The 23,560-nt window shown below is 46.4% G+C and overlaps 2 protein-coding genes across 2 annotated transcripts in view; one reads left to right on the top strand and one right to left on the bottom strand.

Annotated features, from left to right (window-relative positions):
- Positions 1–6,999: 6,999 nt before the first annotated feature.
- The window catches only part of LOC113154657 (nuclear receptor coactivator 3-like), a 45,092-nt gene continuing 28,531 nt past the window's right edge, over positions 7,000–23,560 (bottom strand). The window contains exon 24 of the transcript XR_003298048.1: positions 7,000–7,024. The gene's annotated coding sequence lies outside the window, so the exon portion shown is untranslated. The remainder of the gene's footprint in view (positions 7,025–23,560) is intronic.
- Positions 19,779–21,086, top strand: id1 (inhibitor of DNA binding 1, HLH protein). Its single transcript, XM_026348983.1, has 2 exons — positions 19,779–20,254; positions 20,507–21,086. The coding sequence occupies exons 1-2, from the start codon at positions 19,892–19,894 to the stop codon at positions 20,540–20,542; spliced, it is 399 nt and encodes a 132-aa protein (XP_026204768.1). The 5' UTR covers positions 19,779–19,891; the 3' UTR covers positions 20,543–21,086.

The raw sequence follows: 23,560 nt of genomic DNA on the forward strand, positions 1-23,560 counted from the left end.
ACCTAGGTGTACAGTGAGATGTAGATCACAAAGGGTGGAGGGATGCAGCTTGTCGTCATGAGCTCTGCCGCCTCTCCTGATTTTTCTCCACCACAGCTCATCCGCTGCTCTGTTTCCTAGTCTCACTGGCACCAGGGCATTCCTTCAATAGCACGCTGCTTCCCAGCGACTCCAACATCCACAGAGTTTATTCACACAATTACAGATTCCTGCTGGATGTGAGTGTGAGTGTAATCCTTTCCCATCAGCGCTCAACACATAATTAGACACTGGACTGGGAGGCCCCCATATATAGTAAGCAATGCAGACCACAAACATGCACTTAAAACCAGATTTCTTATTGTGCTCCATCAGACCAGAATGAGCTATTTTGAAGGGGGAAAAAAAGCCTTTCAGTGGGTCACCGGGCAGCGTTTAACACATCCAAGTCTGCACGAGCAGAAGGAGCAGAGGAGCCGAGGAGGAGGCCTGTGTGAGTGACTGTGTGTGTGTGTGTGTGTGTGTGTGTGTGCTTCCAAACCAATCCTATGCTATTGTGTAAAGTGCTAAAGTCAACGCTTCACTCAGCTGTTCAAACAGGTAGCGTGGAAACACTGGAGCTGTGTTTAAGTTGAACATCCTCTGAACAAACAGGTGAGCGCAGGGAAAAAATGTGGAGGTCAGGCTGTTCCAGTGTGTCTGTTTATCTGTGTGTGTGTGTGTGTGTGTGTGTATGTGTGTGTGTGTGCACTCAGCTGTAACTGTGGTCCTGTGAAAAGAGGCTGCTTCCTTTTATTTCCACCACATGTGTGTGTGTGTGTGTTTGTGTGCAAGTCACCATCTTTAGTTCAACTCGTAGACACAAACAAGTCACCGAAACACTCAAATACACCTATTCACACACTCACACACCTCCAAATCTCAGCTGATCCTCTTAAATATACCCGTGGTTACTCGTGGTGAGATTCCAGCGGCAGCAGTGCTCACAAACCCTCCTCCAATCTGCGCATGAGCGCACCTGAGCGCGCACTTTGCGGTTGTTCAGACACCTTATATTATATTGTCTCAGAGATACGAAGGGAACTTTCCCAGCATCAAGACTCAGGCCCTTGATGGGACACTGCAGGAAAAAACAGCTGAAATGCTCCTGGACATATGAGGTTAACTGGGCTTTAACCTCTGCACCGTGGGAGGGGAGCGCTGCTGTAACACAGTACAGACCCCCAGCTTGACTGTCATCAAGAGCTTACGTTAGACGACGAAGCGCACAGGACGCAACAATATAAGTACTGTGAGAGTTGCAGCATATTCAACATGGTTTGGTTAAAACCTGCAGTGTGATTTGACATAGTGAAGCAGACACAGACACAAGGAGACGGATGGTCATGAATTAGGAGAAGTGCTGAAGCCATTAGCTGATCACTGGAGAGAAAATGAATCTGTCCTTTGAAGCCATTTATCAAGACGAGCTGTCAGTCACTGATTGCAGCTTCTCCGAGAATTCACTGGGTTTTTTTTTTGTTTTTTTTTCTCCGCTTTTATAGCTGGAAACTGAATATTTTGGGTTTTGGGCTGAGTCGAACAAAAGAAACAATTTGAAGATGTCTTCTTATGCTCTGCGAAATGACAATGCAGCGAACCAGTTTGCAACCTCTTTTGTCTGCAATGTCCCCACAGCCGTGTCAGAATGGAGTGCTCCTTCGCTGACAACACCTCTTGTGTTCAAAATGTGCTCCTTTGTGTGGATTTCTAAGGTGAACGTTTTTTAACAGCGGATATTATTCATTATTTTCTTTTCGCACAACTGTCCCTCTTGTCATGCATTCACACTGCAGGTCAGGCAGAAGCAAACAACCACCTATTATGCATCACATGTACCTGCCCTGTTCGCCCATTTATTTCTTTATTCAAGAAATAAATGGTTAAAATAAAGTTTAAATACAGTTTTCAAGCTCCTCTTAATCCATCACTCTACTTAACAATACTTTTACACGACGACACTTATGTGAACCACTTAACGCTAACTTGTTTTCAGTGTTTACAGTATGTCTTACACTGACTCAGTGCACAAACCAATATTTTATTGAAATAATAAGTCCTTTTTTGTTGTTTTGAGATATTTCCCACTCTTTCAACAGACCCTTTGACATGACTTTGATGGAATAAGGCCTTGGGTATGAGTAGGCCTACATCTGTCTGTGACTAAACAAGCAATTGCTTAATCTGAAAAATCACTGACAGATTATTCAATAATAATAATTACAGTAATTATTTGTTGCAAACTAGCAGTTTCAATGAGTAGCACTGGTCAATGTCTGAGCCTACGTGTCATTATTACCCTTTAGGCATTTAGGCAATAGTTAGGAGTTTAAGAGATAGAGAAAGACTCTTTGTTGGGAGTGTGAGAATCTTTTAATATCCTCCACAGCCTCCATTTTGTACCACAAGGGGGCCATCTACACCAAGATCCTCCTGGGGTCTGTCAACAACAGATAGGGGTTCCTGTGTCTGTGTGTGCATCTTTTTAGCTTGCATGCATGAGCAGTCCTGATTGGGGATCATTGCAAGACACAAGGCATTCAGTCAGAGGGCCCTGGGCTCTCCCAGTTAATTAGTAGCAGGGCCAAGCCACAAACAGGCCAGTAACAGCCGCCTGGCCACCAGTCATCATGTGAAATGGCTGGAGGGGAGAACGTCTCCCTAACGCTGCAGATAGAGCCGTTCAAAGAGCTTATCTGAAGCTGTCTGGCCTCGCCTTATCTGATCTGACCCCAGCTCATACGCCTCCTGTTACATTACGTTTCATCTAGTGCAGCGTGTGGAAGCAGTTCCTGTGTGTGTGTGTGTGTGTGTGTGTGCATTTAAAGGGCTGTGTGTGTGTGTGTGCTGGAATCTGGTTATAATGTTAAATGCATGGATTGTATGTCATCCAGGCCAGTGTGAGATCATCATGTTATAACACAGTAAAAAAAAGGTGGGGGCTGGAGGGGTTGCATATCATATCAGCCACAGGTAATGTCACAATCTGAAATTGTTTAAGTGTACATTTGTGCAGTCATTTATGAGAAAGTTACTCAGGCGTGCTTTGTGGCCTGAGTTAGATGAGCTGACAAGTGTGTTTTTGTTTAAGTTCAGCAAGTACAGCAGGAATCTAAAGTTAAAAGAAAGTAGTCAGTTATGGTTAAGACGTGGTGGAAGGTAATCCTGCGCAGTTGCGTTCTTCAAACAGCCCACTGAGCTCTGCATGAGTGTGTGCTTGTACTGCAAGCGATCATTTATTTTCTATTATATGCTAATAAGCAGTGTTGCATCTCTCAAATGAGCCACTGCACAATAATTACGTACCCACTCGAAGCTTTTCTCTTCTGGCACCGGCTGACTGTGGGCAGGGACAAACAATTCAGACACAATTTAGCTACAATGCTGCAGTAATTGTTGTTGCCCACTGTCTCCCCCAGGGGTGACCCCTCACTTCCCGAAACACAAACACATGCAGATACAGATGCACATACTCACACACATTAACACACAATGTTGACACAGCTTCAGCAGGGACACCTCCCTCTACACCATGACACCCCCCCCTACCCCCTTTGCCTTCTTGATCCCTCATTCCACCGTCCCTCCCTACACACACACACACACACACACACACACTGCTGTTTGGTGGAGATCAGAAGCCCAGCTTGGAGGCCCCACACCTGGGCATGTTTGCGGAGGAAGCGGGCCCTGGGCGGGCTGCGCTCCATGCGCCTGTCGACTGGCTCCACCAAGTCTGGCCAGCTGTGCTCCTGGCCTGGCCTCGCGCTGTGGGGGCTGTGCAGCTGGGAAAGGCATGTTTCCCAAAAGAGGAGAAAAAAAGACAGGGAAGGGAGGAGGGAGGGAGGACACAGAGAAAAAGAGAGAAAAAAAGGGCTTTAGGTTATTTTGAGCTCATTACACATTCATCCCTGAGCTCTCCTAAAGCATCTCCTTTTATATAAAAGAAACATTCTGGGCTAAGATGGTTAATGCCTTGGAAGTGTTTGAATTCATTATAGTAGATTTTTATGGTCTTATCACGTTTGTATGATTAAAAAAGGGAGAAAACAATGTCTTTTATTACAAATAAAGAAATTGTAGCTATTTGGTTTTGATGAAAGTGCCACATAATCAGAACACGTTCGATGACATTTTCATTTTCTCAGCTGCAAATGACACTTATATGTTGAATTCTCGTCTGTTTTCTTTTGAAGATAATTAGGCCAGCTGGTAATACTTTATAGTCTTTCTAAAGGAATTGCTGTAGACAAGATGTGTCATAGACGTTTGCAGTTTATAGTTTCGTGTAGTGTGAAAGAAATTATTACCTGAAATTGGGATTTATTGCAGTTTTATGAAGTAACATTAAAATGTTGAATTAATTAGTTTTGCATGTTGTTATCTGGAAGATGCTCCAGCGTGATGAGCTGACCCTGGGAGGTAGTGGACACATGCAAAACTTTCACCAGTTTAAAAAACATGACAAAACAACTGGTGCAGCATTTGCTGTTTCAGATGTCACCTCTTCCTGTGTGTGTACTTAGCCTGCCGCTGCCATGCGGAGCTCCCGAGGGCTGCAGAGCCCAGCAGTAGCTCAGGAAGTGGAGGATGCGCGGAGAGGCCGCAGCGTATTCCTGTCACTCAGCACTCCAGGGAACGGCCAGCTAGGCAGATCCAGTGGAACCAGAGCCAGGGTGCAGCAGAGATGAGGGGCACACACATCACAATGTGCCCAGAGCACAGGCCTCATCTTGGGCAGGAGCCACCAGCTCTGCCCTCCCTTCCCTGTGAACCTCCCGAGGATGAGACCCAAAAACTACACTGTCTTAATTATGATGGATTGAGAATGAGACTGTCTCCGTGCTGCTGTTATTTCTGTTGTGTAAGATAAGTGTAACTGCCAGAAGTTGCTACAAAAGAATCTCTCCAGGGCTTGATTCATTATCTGTTGCCTGTTTTTAGCTCTGTTGACACAGTTCAAATTCTAAACACCTTGATATTATCTGTGTAGATGTTAACTGAGGTCACATAAACCTTTAAGCACTCAACGGGGCTCCCTTGGGCTTGTTTGACTATGGATTGAGTGTTCAGGTGAAACAACAGTTATCCAGTCCAACTATTTATTGCCCCTGTCAGGTTGTTCCCCTCACAGCTCAGAGAACCTCCATACAAACAGAGGAGCAACACACTAAACCCATTTGTCTATCACACAAAGCATAAAGCCTGGAGACACACACCATGTTCTGTATGTTAGGAGCCCATGTGTGAGCCACATCCCTTCGGTTCAAAGGAGACTCTCACAGTTTGGCCACGCTGTGGGGGATGTTGAGGTGCCACAGTGGCTCTCAGTGGTCCATAGCCTCGCTTCGGGCCAGGCTAAACACCCCAGGATCCTGGCCAGGCAGGTCCTGTTCATCACCGCCCTCCCTCTTCTGACCTGACCCTGGACCTGCCACCCCGCTGTCACCAGTTGCCCAAGTGGATGGACATACAGAGAGGAAGCGCATAAGGTGAACATATGTTGGTGAAGGAGTTAATGCTTTGGACAGGACAAACACCATATGAGAGATAAAGATACCACAGTGTGTTTGGTTCAGTTCTACGTTTAAGAACGATGGGTGATGTGTTACAGGATGGGATACACAAGAGTTCAGACAGAAAGGCGTCTAAAATCAAACTATATTTTCTCCCACACCTCCCACACTCCTCATGCTCCTTTCTCGCTATCACTCCCCTGTTTCTCTCTGTAGGCCTGTGTTTGCTCACCCAGTGAGGCCTCCTTCCCGCAGGCTGTCTTGGACCTGTCCTGGCTGCCCCGTTGCAGAAGCCTGTTCTCAGGCCTGGTGTACCGACTAGAGCCAGTCTCTGCTCGCTACCAGGGCCCACACCCCCGCTGCATTCCTCCACTGGCAGCCAGAGGGGAGGGCGAGGTGCTGGATGAGGTGAACGTCCTAATGGATGGGACAGCCTGGTGTGATGTTGCTTGATATTTTTCCCAGATGAACAGGTATGATTTGCACTTTGCGTCTCAGTCTGATTATTATAGAACAACCAGTTGTGTAGTATCTGTAGAGCTCATTTTCCTGTAATGGGGTGTTTTCAGAGGCCTGCTGTCTCCAAAGATGATCTATCTTTTGGGGGCTCCGATTCGCTCTGCATTGTATGGAAATAAGCCCGCAGCTTAGCAGAGTAAATCGAAAATCACCCCAGATGGAAAAGACGACTCCTGGAGACACAGAGACAGGGATTTTTTAAAAACTCCTGACGAAGGCAAAAAGAGAGAATTATCTCCCCAGCTGTCTGTGCATCAGGAAGTCTCTCCCAGAGAGTCAGCTCTGACCGGCCTGATCACAGAGGAAACACAGGAAGTCCCACAAAAAGAAAAGGAAGTGAGCACCAGCTCCAGGAAGTGACTTTTTGCAGCTTCGGCTCCACGAAGTCTGGACTCTGAAGGGAGGGAGGAGGGAGGAGGAAGGGAGGCGGCCCAGCTGAACACCAGAGTGTGAGAGAGGAGGAAAAGAGACGGAAAGACGTACAGAGGGAGGGAGAGACAGATTAGGGCGTAGTGATGGCAGTGACAGCTGTCTCCATGCCGCCAGCTGTGTGTCATTTAGTGAGTGCTTATAAAAATGAGCCTGGCACCAGGGAGTGATGTTCCTGATGCTGTGGCGCCAGGCGCTCCGCTTCAAATGACACTGGGTGCCACCACTGACTTCCTCTGAACCTACACACACACACACACACATATATATACGCACACAAATGAAAGAGCACAAAAAGCTCAATTCAGCACAAGTAAGTGCAGGCTTGTGTTTGTGTGCGGCATGTTTTCAGCTGCTCCTCTCCTTCTGCAATCTCCTACAATAGAAAACTGAAATGTGTTTCCACAAAGCATCTAATTACACAGCACAGCGATTCAACAGAATCGGAGCAAACACAGAGGACGTCAGGACAAACAGATTAGTGGCTCCGGTGACAACATCCCCATCGTGCTCCACTCACACACACACACACACACACACACCTGTGTTCACACATTTTCTGACTGAGCCCCGCGTTTTGCATGTAAATAGAGAGCGCCGCTGTGCTGAGAAGGCGCTAACTTCCTCTATGATGCACCTGGGCTGGCTGCTCGTAGTAAGAGGGTGTGAAGGAGAGCTGCAAGGACAGAGAAAGAAGGAGAACATCAGAGGTGTCAATAGATTAAAACCTGGTAATTGGGGGGTACTTAGTCAGGCCATTGTTATCACGAGGCCTGTGAATCAACAGATGAAGCCTCATTTGGATTTCTTAGAGTTCACATGTCACTTAAAGCAGTGACACCTTTTGAGTCATTCCCTCTTATAAGTCCCTGTGCCTTCCCACTGTTTTCCAGTTCACCCCAACTTGTTTTAGTGCTACAACACTACACTATGCTATACTATTATACTATATATATGTAGTGGCTATATCAATGTGCTTCATGCTGTGTATTTTCCTACACCACACGTCTGCTTTTGAATGAAGTATTAATAGTTTTAGAAATGTACAACTGCTTCTTTAATGCATTCCCTCTGGATGCCATGTGAGATATATTTTCAGCATAGAATGCATTTTATTGTGTGTCTATGTCATAAACATCCAGTAATAAAATTCCAGCCAGCCTTGAAACCACATCTCGAAATGTACCCTTTGAGAACAATCCAAATTTCTAAAGAACCACTTTCGCAGAAAATCGAATCACTTATGAGGAACAGTCTGACTTTGCACAAACACGGATAAGTTGCAGTGACGCCTCTTAACTAGTCGAGCGTCTCGGCACAATACTGCTGACAACTGTTAGTATCTGTGCAGTGTCTCGGTGTCCTCCTTTCGCGTCCTTTACCTCCGATCCTGTTCATTCCTCCCCGATAAACGATAAAACAGAAAACCCCACGTTCTCTTTTTGCTATAAGAGGCTATCAGGGTCTTACAACAGTATCTTCTAAGGCTGCGTCAAGGTTAGACCACAGTTCATCCAAAAAAACCCTCCAGGCTCGCAACTGCTTTTCAGATGGGAATCTGGCGTCTTGGAGTCAGCACGGGACACACAGTCATAACATTTGGGTTGGAGCCTTCCAGCAGATATAACTCAGTACAGCTTTAAAAGCAAAAGCTGATAATATTCAAAATGACTGCTGTCATCATACTGAAGAGAGTGAGCACTCTGGCTCGGGGCCAGGCAGCTCACGGCTCTATATTTGGTCATTTCTCTTTGCCTTTACAGTGACTTCACCGATGCAGTTGGAGCCTGGACCCGTGTGTTGTTTCAGTCTCATTTTCAGTAAACTCTGTGGTCACCTTGCCTTTTGCGTTCCACAGGCCTTTCACTGGGGGCACAAAGAGGGAGAGGAGCATTAGTCCACAAGAAAAGCCCAGCTTTGGCTTCTTAAAGAAAGCAGAGGTTTAGCTCTTTCACTTCCACTGCATTGTTATGCTAAGGCACAGCTTGGGAATAAGAGTGAACCATTAGCATCTGAAGAAGAGCCAACATCTGAGGGAAACATGTCTTTAAGGCCCCAAAGAAAAGAATCCATGCTGCCTCTCCCTCTCATTTTCTCATTCTCTAACTCACTCTTGTTCCTCAACTCAACTCGACTCTCATTCCTCACCATTCGAAGGCCCGTAGGTCTATTCTCTTCCCTTTCAAACAGCTCCTGCTGGCTCTTTTGGCGCGAAGAGGGATAAGAGATGTGTATGTGTGTGGGGAGGGGGGGGGGGGGGGGGGATTAAGAATTGAAATGATTCACAAAACAATGAATATTTAGCTCTTAACAAATGTTCTATATCTATATCAAACGAATTAAACATTGTTGATTAAAGGCTGTTATCCATCACTACACACAGACTGTGAACCTGCAGGTGTTACTTCAACTTTCTGTTTGTCAGAGTTCATCACAAGACAAGAGTAAATATAATTTAGTTTCAAATTTAAATAATTGTTTTATTGCTTTTCCATTCAACTAAATGTGTGGTTAAAACTTTTAAAATTACAATTTCACCTGTAGCATTGGCAAATATTTTACTGTCCTTCCTGTGAATCTGTGGCGGTTGATCAAAGCTTTTTTCTGGCATGTGTATTATCTTTTTTTATTATTATTTATATCTATAACAGTGTGCCTACAGCCATCTAAATTCTAATGCTGCAGTTCGTGTCCAAAAATGATTTGTAACCACACCTGTTGTTTCAGCCTCCCTTCCACTTTAAAATCCCAAAACAACAAGAAGAAAACGGTATCAGAAAAGGCTAAATCAGGTCAGATTTGAGCTGCTTTAAAGAGGGAAATTATGCACTCGTGCACCATCGTTTTGGTCACAGATAAAACAGCATTTGTAGAAGACGTGGTTTTCCCCGTACACTCTACTATACCAAGCCAACATTTTCAGATTTATGCACTGTGGAGGCTGTTCAGTTAAAACTTTATTTAAAACATCAGTGTTTTATTCTGGAGAGGAGACCAAAACAGATTTAGCTGCTGTAAAGATACAATGTTCAGTTTTTTTTTTTTTCTAGGAATATGCTCCAAAACGTATCGTTATGTGAAGAGGTCAAATTACGAAACACACTCAATAGCACTGACAGCAGCTGAGATATAAGCCATGTTCACATATGAACTCCAAGCAATGTCTGAAGAATCAGGTCTGGCCATGATGCAGAGCTGTGTTTCACACAGGTAGTGCACAGTGGGAGATTGTCCGAGTCAGACGGGTTCTCACATGCTGAAAATGAATATTTTGTGAGCAAACCACTCTGACTGAAATCCGACCCATTGTGGTGCAATGGACCAGTTCTCTCTGTGTTGCGTTTCCAGTATTTAACCAAACAAGGATGTTATGAGAACAAGGATGATGTTAAATTAGTCCGTTGAGATAAAATGCAATGACACATATGCACTGGGAAGAAAAACCCCACTATCACTATGAGGTGTTCTCAATAAAGACACAAAAGAACACAATTACGTTTGTGTTAATTATTTTAGACACATCATATTTGTTAATACTCTTGACTTAGATGAAGATCAGATCACGTTTTAAGACAAATTAATGCAGAAAACCACGAAATTCCAAAAGGTTCACATACTTTTTCTTGCCACTGTGGTTGATCTCTCAGCAGGAGAATTATTTATCCAGTCTATATGGCACTTGTTTCTACACTGAACTGCGTAGCCATACAATGACAACAAAGCTTCAACAAAAATCAAGGCTTGCCGATGCCAAGCCTCACGTGAACGCCGCCTAATCTATCCGGAACAATCATGTTACTTGGATAATTGAACTCAGCATCGTTGCTGCTTCCAAGTGCGAGAGCGCCTGTAGTTTTCACACTGCAATGAGGTTGGATTCATTGTAAACAGAGCATTGGCTACATTGCTCCTGCAGAGCTGGAGCCTGTGGGGAATCTGTGAGATGAATCATACTTCCAACACACACACACACACACACACACACACACACACACACACACACACACACACAGACGTACACAACCACACACACAGACGTCATCCTGGGTGGGATCTCACAGACGTTCCCCAATTTCACAACTGGACATGGAGTGGATCAACTCCTAGAAAAAGAGAGAGTGATACTGTAAAGAGAAACAAACACACACCGAGGCTCAAAAAGGAACGACGTGAACGCCAGCACTGCTGAGTCACTGGACTTTCTGTGAGTCTCGCTCTGTCTCCTCGCTGGCTGTTGACACCCAAGGGAGCAGCGACCAGCTGAGTGATAACAGCAACACCATCCCCGGCAGCACTACAGTCAGATAAACACATGACTCTATTAGAAATGTGGTCAAACCTTTCGAGCTGACTAAAGTCTAAGTGAAGCAAACAACCATTTGGGGAAGAGAGGGATGACTAAATCGTGCACCTGCTCCTCCGTCAGGACAACACGGCCAGCACACTGACAGGAGAGAAGAGGGTGAGAGGGCTGCGTGAAAAAAAAAAAAAAAAAAAAAAAAGGAATTTCCAAGGACAGGGAAGATGTTGTGAAATCATATTGCGCATGTGGCCTGCACAGCTGCAGAGGGAGTGAATCGCTCCATGTGTAACAGCATGAATCACTAGCAGAGTTCCTCAGAAGTCAGATCACACTTTCGGCTCTCTTTCTCTCTCCGGTGCTCTCTCCCTCTCTCACATTCCTCCCTCCCTCCCTGTTTTGCTCTCTTCTGTTTTCCATACCTCAACTTTTTTTTTTTTTTTTTTTTTTTTGTCACAGGTGCAAGAGATGAAGTAAGATGACTAGATTATCCACATGTGCCGTGTAAGACCCCCCCCCACTCCCACTCAGTCTCCAAATGTCCACACACACACACACACACACAAAGATACATATGTATCCTCACACACAGTAATCACAATGAACAATGCCGGAGCCACCTAAAGTCTCTTCATCAGCATGAGATCATGTGGCACAAAAAAACACACATCGCTCACACACTTCCCCCTTCACCCTACCCCCGCTGCACTATGATGCAGGTGGCCGACTGCTGCAGCCAGAGCAGCATTCCTGCTCTGTTGTTAAGTGACATCTCCTCTATTGCGGTGTCCTCATCCAGGAAAACCAGATGACTCACAAGGCTATTTACCTCAGATGGATTTCTTTGGGGTTATAATGTCACTGGAATTCTTACTGTTCACCTACAACGTTATTAATTCAGATGTATCATAGATATTAATGATGAAGGAAATGATACTGGGAGCGATTTGGCTGCCACAGCTCACTACAGACTGCTTTTAAATACTAGAAAAATGACATACAGACAGCTAATTTGCTCACAAATCTTGTGAATCCAAACTAAATTTGCACAAAGAAGTTTTGATGACATTGTTTTGATGACCAGTGTGTAAGCTTCCTTGACAGTGCTGCCTTTAAAGAGAATTAAGAGTTCAAAATCAAAGCTATAGTTGCCTATTAACTCTGTTGCAACATTAACTTTTACTAGTCCTCCTCTGCTTGAATATAAACTGCTCTATAAAAAACAGTCACTGGTACACTCATAACTTTTGAGTAACCTACGTGTATTAAAAGGCCTGATAACAAAAAGTTGGAAGAACTTTAACTTTAAATAGAGTTGTTGAATAAGGTGATCGTGAGAACAATATGGATAAAATAGGAATAAATAAGCCTATACCAAGAGTTTTGGTGACTGACATGTGCTACCATGCTCCTGACTGACTGGCAGATTAGTTCACCAGCCAGTCCCACATCTGGTGAAGAAGCTGTGATGAATTTTTCCTGTGTGTCTGTTGTGACTGGGCCGTCAGGGTGATCATTCAGGGGAAATTCACGCTTAAAATTCCCCAGTGATAAATGGGATGATGGGAGGAGGGCAGCTGATTAAGAGAACCAGCATAAAGTGGAGAGGTTGCCGACATCTTTATCTGTCAAAGCTCCGGCTCCAACGCTACATTGACAGCTTTAGGATGTGTCTTTAATGCAAATGCAATGGCTAAATCCACCCAGAGTTGGGCGAGCTGTAGTGCCCTGTAGGGCAGCGGTGTTATCCAGGGTCCCTAAGGACTGTCCAGTGTGGCTCTGTGTGGTCCAGCCCCCCCAGGAGAGAGTTAAAACTGGGGGCTCTGGGCCTCTGCCTCCCTCTCCTTCTTGTCCTCCTTTGATATCAGAAGTGCTGGAATGAAGGAGTAGCACTGGAAAGGAGGGAGGGGGGTGCTGGGTCTCCCTAGTTGCCAAGCGAACGCCATATGGGCAGCTCACTGGTGTTACTGGGGGCCCGGGGCAGTTCCCAGAATTCACATGATAATGAAGCTCAGGGCCATTCAGAGTGCTGGCCTAAAGCTGGGCCTAAGAGCTTTTGATAGCCCCCAGCAGCCTGTAGGCCTGCCCACCCCAGGCCCAGCCAGCTTTCCTGCCAGGCCTAAACCACCTGTTTGATTTTCCCAGGGCCCTGCCACCGCGAACGCGGAGGAGAGAATGAGGGAGCAGGGAGGAGGAGGGAAGGGGCAGCAAAGGAATGTCTCCCTCTTATTTTGTCACTGAGTGTGTACTTCCCATTCACTTCCTCTTTATAATCCTCCAGCCCTCCCCTCACGTGTGCACACACACATACACACTCGCATATACACGGGCATGCACACGAACACATGCACCCAAGTATAACCTAGATGCACATACACACACACACACACACACACACCCCTGCTGACCCGCACACAGGCTCTCTCCCCTTTTGTTAAGCCCCCCGAAACAATCCCGGCGAGAAGAATGAAGTTTAAAAGTAGGGCACCTTCTGCTGCATTGAAGTTTCACACAGGCAGATTCCTGGAAGTGGGCCCTGGGTGAAAAACAGGGCGCTCGTCTTAACCGTGTGTCTCTCAGTTGTACATGGGAACTAGAGGAGCATCTTCACTGGGCAGACTGGCATTAGAAAGACATGAGGGGGTCGGGGGGGGGGTGCATGAGAGGGTGAGTGAGAGTAGGGTGGATGAAGGGACACCGAGGCGTGAGAGGAGGCATGGGAGGGAACAGGAAAAAGGGAATGGAGCTGGTGGCTTGTCGCGGGAGGGGGGTGGGGGGTCGTTGTATATTTACAAGAAGGGCACATTCCTTTATCGTGAGAATGGCTGGTTGGTGCGCAGCAGAAACACCGGCACAGACAGGACGCGAAAACAAACGGTCCCATCATCCCATCGTAACCAAGTTAATTCGAGGTCAGTGCCATTTAGTCTGGGACTAAAAAGGACATTTCCATTTAAAATATATTTCTGAATGTGCGCTTTCTACTCCGACAAGATTCTGTGGTAGAAATTTGCCTGTTGCGAAATCATGTGACGTGATCACTGCAGCAAAACACTCCCCACACACACACACAGCGGGAGCACAGGTGTGCAGGTGTGACACTATGTACTCTGCGGCCACATTTAGTTCCCGGTGAGAAGGTGGGGCAACGTTCCTACAGTTTAACCTGAAATGCTGCTTTGCTGGGGGCTAAACACCTGCGCTGCTCTCGCTGGGCTACAGAGGAGAGGGTTGGTAGGGCGGGGAGGGCGAGGGTGTAGCTGGTACATCTGAGCTGCTTATGTTTATCCCCCATCCTTACCTTACAGGGGGCTCTGGTTACTGTAGTCCCCCGGCTGGGCTGTTTCTTTTAACACATTATTCAGGTCAGGTGTACAGGGACATCTGCATAGAAAAACATTACAATAACACTGCAGTGGAGTTCTATTGACTGTGACAAGAATAACACACCTCCACCTGTTGCACCTGCACTGCCTTCTGTAGGCCACATGAATGGGTAGCCACATTCCCACACCCAGGTAAATTAACTTCCTCTTGCTGTTGCACCCTCTATACAGCCCCGATAAATAGAAACAACAAACAAGAGGGGAAACTTGAGCGGGCTCAGATCACAGCTGGGCCGGCAGAGACTGTTAAGGTGGGACTTTAGTGTCAAGAGCATCAGGAGAGAGAAACAAAAACTCCCCGAGGCCCAAATAACTTGATTATACCCGCTCCACAATCAAAACAAAAGTGGCAGGCCCAATCTGTTCACTGTCAATGGCAGCTCTCATTTGTCAAGCCCATCTAAGAGGTTGGTTCTCAGGCGACTCACACAATGCCCAGTGACAAACAGGAGGGCTCTCCTTTTAGCCCTGCCTGCCACCGGGAAGCCCATCTGAAGTATTAATCTTTGCGTGGAAGAGTGGAGGAGAGGGCTCAGCCTGGCCCAGCCATTGTCCCCAGGCCTGAGCCATCTGAATGGGGCTTTGTCAACTCCCCAGCTGCCACTGTCCATGCTCCATCTTTGGGCTTTGGCTCCCATGTCCCCTGGCCGTGCTGACTGGACGCCTCTGTGCAGCTGTGGGGATGTGCAGATTTGTGTGTGTGTGTGTGTGTGTGTGTGTGTGTGTGGGATGGAGAGAGAGGTCAGGTGACAGACCATTTGTTTCTCCCTCTCTCTCTCACACACACACACACACACACACATGTGGCTTTACATAGGGTCTTACTTGTCATTTCAAAGTGGAGCATTCAGTTGCCATGGAATCTTAAAAACATGGCAATGACTTCCTGTTTTTAATACGTTTCTCATTAGAACTTCATGGAGGGAAAGCAGTGTCGCATAGTGAGGAATATAGTTTGAACTATACAACAAACCTCCAGCCTCCATAGATCGAATTGAATTACTGTTCCTGTTGATTTGACTGAGGATTTGATTTCATTCCCTAGAAAAGTCAGCTAGATGCCTGTGTATATTTATTTATCCGTAGTTCACCAGTGCTGTCCAAGGGGTAAAATAGCAAACAGTGGATAGTGAGGACAATAATGGAGCTGATCTTTTAGTTTCCCAGAAGCAGTTATTTGTTTGTTCTCCATCTACCAACAGCAGCAGGGGGGCAGCTGGCCAGCAGTAATCAGGCCTGTCCCCTATAGGCATCCTCTGGCTACCAGCTGAGAACAGCTGGTCTCCTCTTCTTCTCCTGCTACCAGTGGACCTGGGCCCTGCTGGAAATCGTGGACAGTGGAAGGCCTTATAGGCGCAGACGAACAGGCATCGTCCACACGTCGAGACGCTCTGCTAATGAAGAGCCCTCATTAGGCTACATTTACAGTTTCTATAGAGGGACATCTATTGTTGAGTCCAAGAGGTTAGCTCGAGCCGCGGGGCTCCTCGGGACAATGGAGCACCTCATCAGGTTGTGCTGCCAGTTTCATCGTGGCCACAGTGCGAAGTCAGCGTTAACTCACCCGTGCATCCGCTGTGTGATGTCAGTAGCAAACTGTTGCTTAAGTGGAAGAAGAAGCGGGAGGGGTGAGGTGGGACTGTGAAATAGTTGCTGGTGGTGGTGGTGGGTGGGTGGGGGGAGCAGGGTGATGACCAGTGGACGGAAAAGGGACTCAGGCGTTATTAGATTTGCAACAAGCTGTAACACTGTCTCCCATTGTGTAACCCTCCACCCCTGCCCTCCCCCAAGCCCCTGACCGTAGAGAGCACTGCACTACCAGCATCCCCTCTTCCTCCTCCTTCTCAGCACCTCCTCACCCACCCAGACCCACCCCAGCACCCCACCATCGCCCCCAACTAAAGCTCCCTCTCTAGGCAATTGCCACTGGAGTGGAAAGTATTCCAGAGCACAATGCTTATGCTCTCAATGGGTGCTTTAGCATGCCACCAGTGCGCTGTCACCAGCAGATGGGGAGCTAATTAGAAGCCATTAAAGGCCTTTGATAGTGTGTGTGGGAACCAGGCGGAGGGAGATGACCACAGGGGTGTAAAGGAGGGGTGAGTTTTGGGTCTGATGAATGCACACACACATACACAAGTACACAAGGCAGAGAAAGAGAGAGAGGGAGAGCAAGCTGTCCCTGCGAGTCCTTCTGGGCCAAGGACGCCGGACACAGTACACCTGTGGGGCTTCAAGGATCTCACCAACAATCAGATGGTGGCAGTGTTCCTGTAACCTGCCTCTGGTTCTCAGGATAGGGGGCATTCATCCTCCCAGCCAGTCTGCCGCCTGCACGCAGGAAAAACACTCAACAGGCGGCAAAGCTCCAGCAAGTCTGCACCGCTGATGACACATCACTGAACCAGGACTCCCACAGGAAGTGACTCCCAGCCACGGGTCCTCAGTCATTACAGAGGCTGGGCTGCCCAGGGAGGTGCCAGGCCACGCCAAGGCACACCAGGAATTCAGGCGGAAAGATACATAATACACTCAGCAGCGGCAGAGGCAGCGACATACATACAGTATTACAAACTGTTGCATTCAGCACAAACTTCCTCCCCTTGTGTGACTGTTGGGTCTTTAAGTGCCTTAAGTCAATCATCAGTCAGAAGAAATGTGACATGGCGGTGCTGTAAAAGTAAATGTTTCTGACACTGCACACACACCACTCCCAGTCCCATATGAGCCTCTCCACACACCTGCACACAGGTGTGATCATTATCAAGCAAACAGGAAGAGCCTGACTGGGAACTGGAAACTAATCCCACAGCTGCGAGGAGATGGCCTGAGCGTGTGTGTGTGTGTGTGTGTGTGTGTGTGTGTGTGTTTGAGTGAGTAGAAATTGTTGAAAACCTGCGTGTGTTGCTCTTTTCTTATAATCCAACTCCTTGGCATTTCTTTTAAACAGCGCGTCTTAATAATCAGACTGAAGTAAAATCCTCTGTCTAAGAAACTAGTTATTCTTCTTGGTCACTTTCATGTTTCAGGAAGTAGTACGAGCACTACTTATTGTCCCAGCAGCAATAATAACAGCAAAAGTGTGAAAGCATTGCTGGAATGTCCTATTTCCTGACGGTGTATTCCTGTACCAACCTTTCCCCTCGTGGCTTCCTGTAGTGCGCTTTTGTAGATCTATTTGCTGTAGCGATAAAGAGGGCGTATTAGCTAATATGTTTCCTCTCCAACCAAAAGGAACAGTTTATCCTGAAAAAAACGTTACTGGGAAATAGTTTGTGTGCTGGTACAATTATAGCTAAGATACACAATGTCCTGAAAAAATCAAATAAAAAAACAGGGGTTCTGCTGCTTGATGGATGCAGGATGTTGCAACAGCACTGACACAAACAGTAGCTCGTCCTCTAGACAGAAAATGCAAAGTTATAATTGACTATAAAGAGTCCGCTGGGAAGTGAATTGTGTGTCTGCAGTGAAGGCGGGAAGCCGAGCTGGGAGAGGGCACTGCCATTCTGTCATTTAAAATCAGGAGCTAGTATGTTTCACTTTTCTTTCCCCTCCTCTGCCTCTTCCCTCTGTCCTCTCTCTCTCTCTCTCTCTCTCTCTCTCGCCTTGATGTGCTGTAAACAGGCTAAAAAGGGCCCAGCTGTGTGGAGTTATTGTTGGTGTCAGTAGGAAGTGCTGATAGCTTTTGCAGCTGAACAAAAGCTGGATGAGGGGAGTGGAGGGGCGCTCCAGACACTGTGGCTCCAGCCTAGATTCTCTCCCACAATCCCTGCACCGCACTCCCATTGTTCTGCCCACCCGGCCCTCCCTCCGCCCCGTCAGCTGCGACCTAGGACAGAGGGCAAAAAAAAAAAAAAAAAAAAAGGAAAAAGAAAGTTTTTTTTCAAAGTTTTTATAAGCTACTACAACAGCTAGAAGAAACAGCACCAGTGGTAGTTAACTTTGTTACAAGACTGCAACACCGGGGTGATCTTTGGTCTCAGAAAACATCTGTGCCGAGTCAAACAAATACCATTTATTCTGAAAATCTGGAGAAGGACAAGCCGTTTTTTAATTCCTTCAAGATGATGCACATGAATGTAAAAACCTGGTGAAGCACGGCATTGCTTCAGCCTGTGCGACTGAGAAAGAGTTATAAATGTTCCAAAACAATCCAAAACAAGCATTTGTAAAGTTACAAACTAAGTCAAATTAAAAAAAAAAAAAAGAATTTAGAAGCACATTATTTAGTAGATTTAAGTATATTTACTCAAGTAAGCTCAGTTCTGAGATGTACTTTTACATATATTTTACATTTTTCTCCACTCCACTTTTTATTTCTCAGCTCTAGTTATTGGTTATATGCAATAACTTGATGCATGCTGCAGTTGCATGGGAGAAAGTGAACTATTCCTGCACAGAGCCTGTTCATAGGAACCAAAACGCACATACAGTAGTGAAAGTGAAGGAATGCAACAGTTATTTGGAGTTAAAATGCGGAAACAACAGAATGCAGAGGCTCCCTCCCTCCCTCCTCTGTCAGCCTGCAGGTGCGCGGGGCGGTAATCTCATCCCGCTGCTTTAAAAAAGGTGATAAATGAACGACAAAAGCTCCGGGGCCGGTTTGTTCTCAGGGGGTGCGCGCACCGCGCAGGTGAATGGAGGAGCGCTACCAGGAGTGGGCGCGCTCCTGTTTGACGTCTCCATGGAGACCGCCCGAGCGGCGCCAGGCTGACAGGCGTCAAGGCTCGGATGAATGGGTGACGTCACCGCGCTGGCGCCTGCCAGTCTGCTCGGGCTTGTTTGGACAATCTGGGGGTAGGAGGGGTGTGTGTGTGTGTGTGTGGGGGGGGATTCAGAACAGAGCGATGCGATCTGAGTGTGTGTGTGTGCACACTGCAGAAACATGTGAAGGAATCCGTGAAGCTGCTGCAAAAAAAGAAGCTGTGTGCTTTTTGTGCAGAGTAAAAATAAAAAGTTTGACTTAAAGAAAAATAAAAAAAATATTGCCTGTAACAAGCAACAATCTGCCCTCAAACCAGCGTTTGAATAAACTGAATCAACTTCTCATCTCCTCCTCCAGAAAGTTTCTTTTTAAACCAACTTGAACCAATTTCAATTAATAAAATCAACTCCAGCATCGTTTGGCAACTATATGCAATCAGTTCCCTAAGTTTACTGTACCATTGTCATCCACATCTGTGCCATCAACAATTGTGAGAGGCGAATCTAGGGCACTGTTGTAGTCTAATTATCATCAGCCATTCATCCCATTCATCCCGTCTCATCCCACACACATTCTCACAGCACATACCGAGGCATTCACCACCCCTTGACTGTCCCCAGGCAATCTACACCTGCAGAGTCCCCAAGCCATGGACAGCTGGATTCCCACATTTCACCCATAAAAGACACACATTTGTTTCCATTTGTAACGCCATCCCTCAAACAGATTGTAAATCCCGATAACCAGGCGAGGGCAGTCATTGGCTCCGAGTGTGGTTGTGGACCGACCCTGCAAATCAAACGCAGCCGTCTCATTGGCTCAGCGCCTTCAAACACGACGAAGCAGCCACGCCTCCGGCTCCTGCTCTGCTATATAGTGGAGGAGGGTTTGCCCATGTGGATGTTGCGAACTGTCAACATATTCTTGACAACATCTCTAAGAGGAGGAGAAGCCTCGTTGCTTTACTACTCTATCTTTTTGTTTTTTGGAAACTACACATCCTACTCTCATCAACATGAAGGTTGTCGGATCTACCTGTGCCCTGAAGAGCAAGGTCGGCGGCGAGGAAGTGGTGCGCTGCCTGTCGGATCAGAGCCTGACCATCTCCAAATGCAAGATCCCGCTGCTGGACGAGCAGATGAGCGTCTTCCTCCAGGACATGAACAGCTGCTACAGCAAGCTGAAGGAGCTCGTGCCCACCTTACCCACCAACAAGAAGGCCAGCAAAGTGGAGATCCTGCAGCACGTAATCGACTACATCTGGGACCTGCAGGTCGAGCTGGACGAGCCGGAGAAGAGCCGCCAGCACGCTGCCGGCAACGTGTCCCGCTCGCCGCTGACCACTTTGAACGCAGAGCTCGCCAGCATCTCAGTGGAGGTAAATATCCTGTCACACACACACACACACACACACACACTGCAGAACGTCTTTGACAACAGCCCCTGCGCAGTTGCACGCACTGCTGTAGCATGTATTAAGATGTTAGTACGCGTGCGTAAAGGCGCTTACTCCGTGCGTAAAAGGAACGCTCGCGTTTGTGGCACCTTTACGCACACGCTTTGCTCACGACAGCTTTGGGTCCATGCGGGGCATGTGTGCTAACGAACCTCCTCTCCTGTTTCCCCGCAGAACGGATGCTCAGACGACAGAATAATGTGCCGTTAAGAGGTCGCGGAGCGCCGCACTCATCACTCACCAGCGAGCACCGCGAAGAACGAACAAGGCTACTTTGATGTGACTTCTGGGCCTCATCTGTGAAAGACCTTGAACTGTGTAGGGACGTTTCAAACTCCCAATGCTAGAAAAAAATAACGTTGTGTGGACACCCTCCGGAGGCGAGGATCTCTTGTCACTCACGGCTCTCGATTCATCAGAGGGCTCTGAGAGAAGACGACCGGTGGTGTCCAGATATAGACTGGGTTAGCCGGGGGACCAAGACAAGTTCAGTGCAACCAGCCTCGCTTGTTGCTTGTAGAGTTTATAAAGAAAGCTAATGTTTCTGTTACGCTCTTTATTTACGTATTGTATGTAACCATGTAGAGAATTCAACATTTTGTAAAAGGAAAAAAATGCAAATTTCTCAGATTCCTGAGCGACAAACTGTATTGTATATTACAATGCCACATTATGTGATAATATTGTTTTCTTACAATGTGCTTTATTGGTGTTTTTATTAAAACGAGACGGTTATTTTTTTGAAACAAGAACACTTCTGTGTCATGGCGTATCTGTGTGAGAGTTGAGAGAGGGCCAGAGGGAATCTGACACTAAGTGTAGGATCACACCCTGCGCCCTGATGGTTTCAGTGTCATTTCCTACAGATACTACATGGAGCAGGTCTGGTGGCGGTGGAAACTATCACTGGGTGCTTATAGTCTTATTATCATTGAGATGAATCACGCTGCTGGTTATTTATTCATCTGATTTGCTCCTCATGCAGCTGAGTGCTGTGGGATTGTCTCCAAGAAGTGCCGCACTCGGTAGAAGCTGTTAAGTTATGCAAGGTAACATAAAACCCAAACTGATCATGATAATGGGCTCAGAGCCAGTTCAATTGGCAATTTGCTTCTCTGTGGGTCATTAAGGGATCACGTTACAAGAGGAAGCCTCGCTTTATTATGGTCCAGTCAAAAGGTCGTGACAAATAGAGGCGACGTTGAAAAATAAATAAAAACAGACCGTGTCTGTAAGAGGATGCTACAAGTATTTGAAGAACAAAAGGGGTGTGTGGTTCAAATGTTACATTGAGGGGACGACAGAATAAAGGTAATTGCCTCATTAAGCAAGTTTGAACCCCAGCACTGCAGAGCGACGCTGCGTAAAACTACGCATGGCGTAAAAAGAACAGGGAACCACATACCAACAGGGAAACATCATCCCAGTGGTAAAGTGAGGTGAAGGACGCGTCATGGTTTGAGGCTCTGCTGGAGCCTGGAGAGTTAAATGTGCTGCATGAAGGGGCTTCAAGAACAAAACAGAACCGAGAAGAGGAGAAAAAGGAGAAGTTGGATCATCCTCATCCTCATCCTCACACCAGACATCATAAAAACATGTGAAGTATTAGAATTGCTTGTTTGTGTCATTACTCTGAGAGCTCTGTGTGTTGTCCCCCCCCCCCCCACACACACACACGCCTCCACAAAAACCAGGTGACTCGGACGGGTTCCCACACTTTTCTTTTGCTGCTGCAAACACAGATTAAAATGCGTTTCGATCCATAAAAGCTCCATTAGAACGGGCTGTTCCAATATGTCAGCGTCTAAATCAGCACTTTGTTGGGCCTCCACACACACACACACACACACACACACACACACACACCCTCGGCACGGCAGGGGTTAAAGATTGCTTTGGGGTTAAGGCGATTCGCTCGAAGATTTATTCTGTCTCCCTGGTGCAATGTTTTTCCCATTTCCCTGCGGTGCGATGCGCGCACAGCTGCAGCCCCGGCGCGGCCAGTGTGTGATTGTGTTTGTGTGATAGCTTTGTGCCAAGGGCAGGGGAGGGCGGCGGGGCCCAGACTGAGCGGCGCCTCGGCACACCTGGGGAAGTTCAGGTTAAATAGCTCCACATTCCTCAACACACAGCTGATTGAAACATTAACAAACAGTAATCCACGGGCCAGGCCGCAGATGGGCCGGGAACCGCGCCAGCACTCAGAGAAACACACACACACAGAGAGAGAGAGAGAGAGAGAGAGAGAGAGAGAGAGAGGGAGAGATTCCCACACTGCAGCAGTGTGTTCTAAGTTTTGCTATTAATACATGCACACTTCCATTTTATTTTTATTTTATTTTATTTTAGAAACGACTTGAGCTTCGAGGACAGTGTCCATAACGAGCCCCTTCGCGTTCAGTTTGACGCCACTTAAAAGCCCCGATTGCAAAATCCCTCTAAATTCTTAATCGCACTAAAATTGATGGACATCTCCTACGTGACCTGGAGGAGCTGTGGTGACCTCCACACGAACTTTAACATGAGTCACATTAGATGGATCGTTCACTGATTTTAGATGTGTGATTCTATTTATTATTATTCCTGTTACTGTTTTTTTTTTTGTTTGTTTTTTTCATGTCTCGTCCTGACGTGAATTACAGCCTCACACAGGATTTACTGATGCTCTAGAGGGCACCAGCGCCACCTTGTGGTAACCGTGGCACTTGGCGCGTTCGTATTAAAAAAGTCTCAGGTACTTGTAGTTGTTCTTGAATATTTCCACTCCACATGACTTGTATTTCAAAGAAATTGTCTTTTCTTCTTCATTGTGTTTATGCCACAGCTATATTTTTATAATATGCACTTGTTTATTTTTTTTATTTATTTATTTTTGTTTACATACAAAAGCATATTATCAACTAACAAATATGTCAGCTGAGGTTATTGACTGCAATAGACTAATATAGACTGTTAAATGTATCCTGTTGAAGCTACAGGTGGATTTTAACTTACCTATTCAAATAATAATAATATCAATAGTAATCACATATTTTTTTGATCCCGACAGACAAGCTATCAAAGTACCATTTTAAGTACCTGTAGTTTACTTCACTTTTTATGTCTGCTCTGCAACATTTCAGAGGGACATGTTGAACTTTTTACTCAGCTACATTTACTAGTAGTGACCAGTGGTTCCAAACCTTTGTGGTTTGTGACCTTTTTACAGAAGGCCTCTCAGGTTACGGT

This window comes from Anabas testudineus, chromosome 5 (assembly GCF_900324465.2).
Source record: "Anabas testudineus chromosome 5, fAnaTes1.2, whole genome shotgun sequence".
NCBI classification, from domain to species: Eukaryota; Metazoa; Chordata; class Actinopteri; order Anabantiformes; family Anabantidae; genus Anabas; species Anabas testudineus.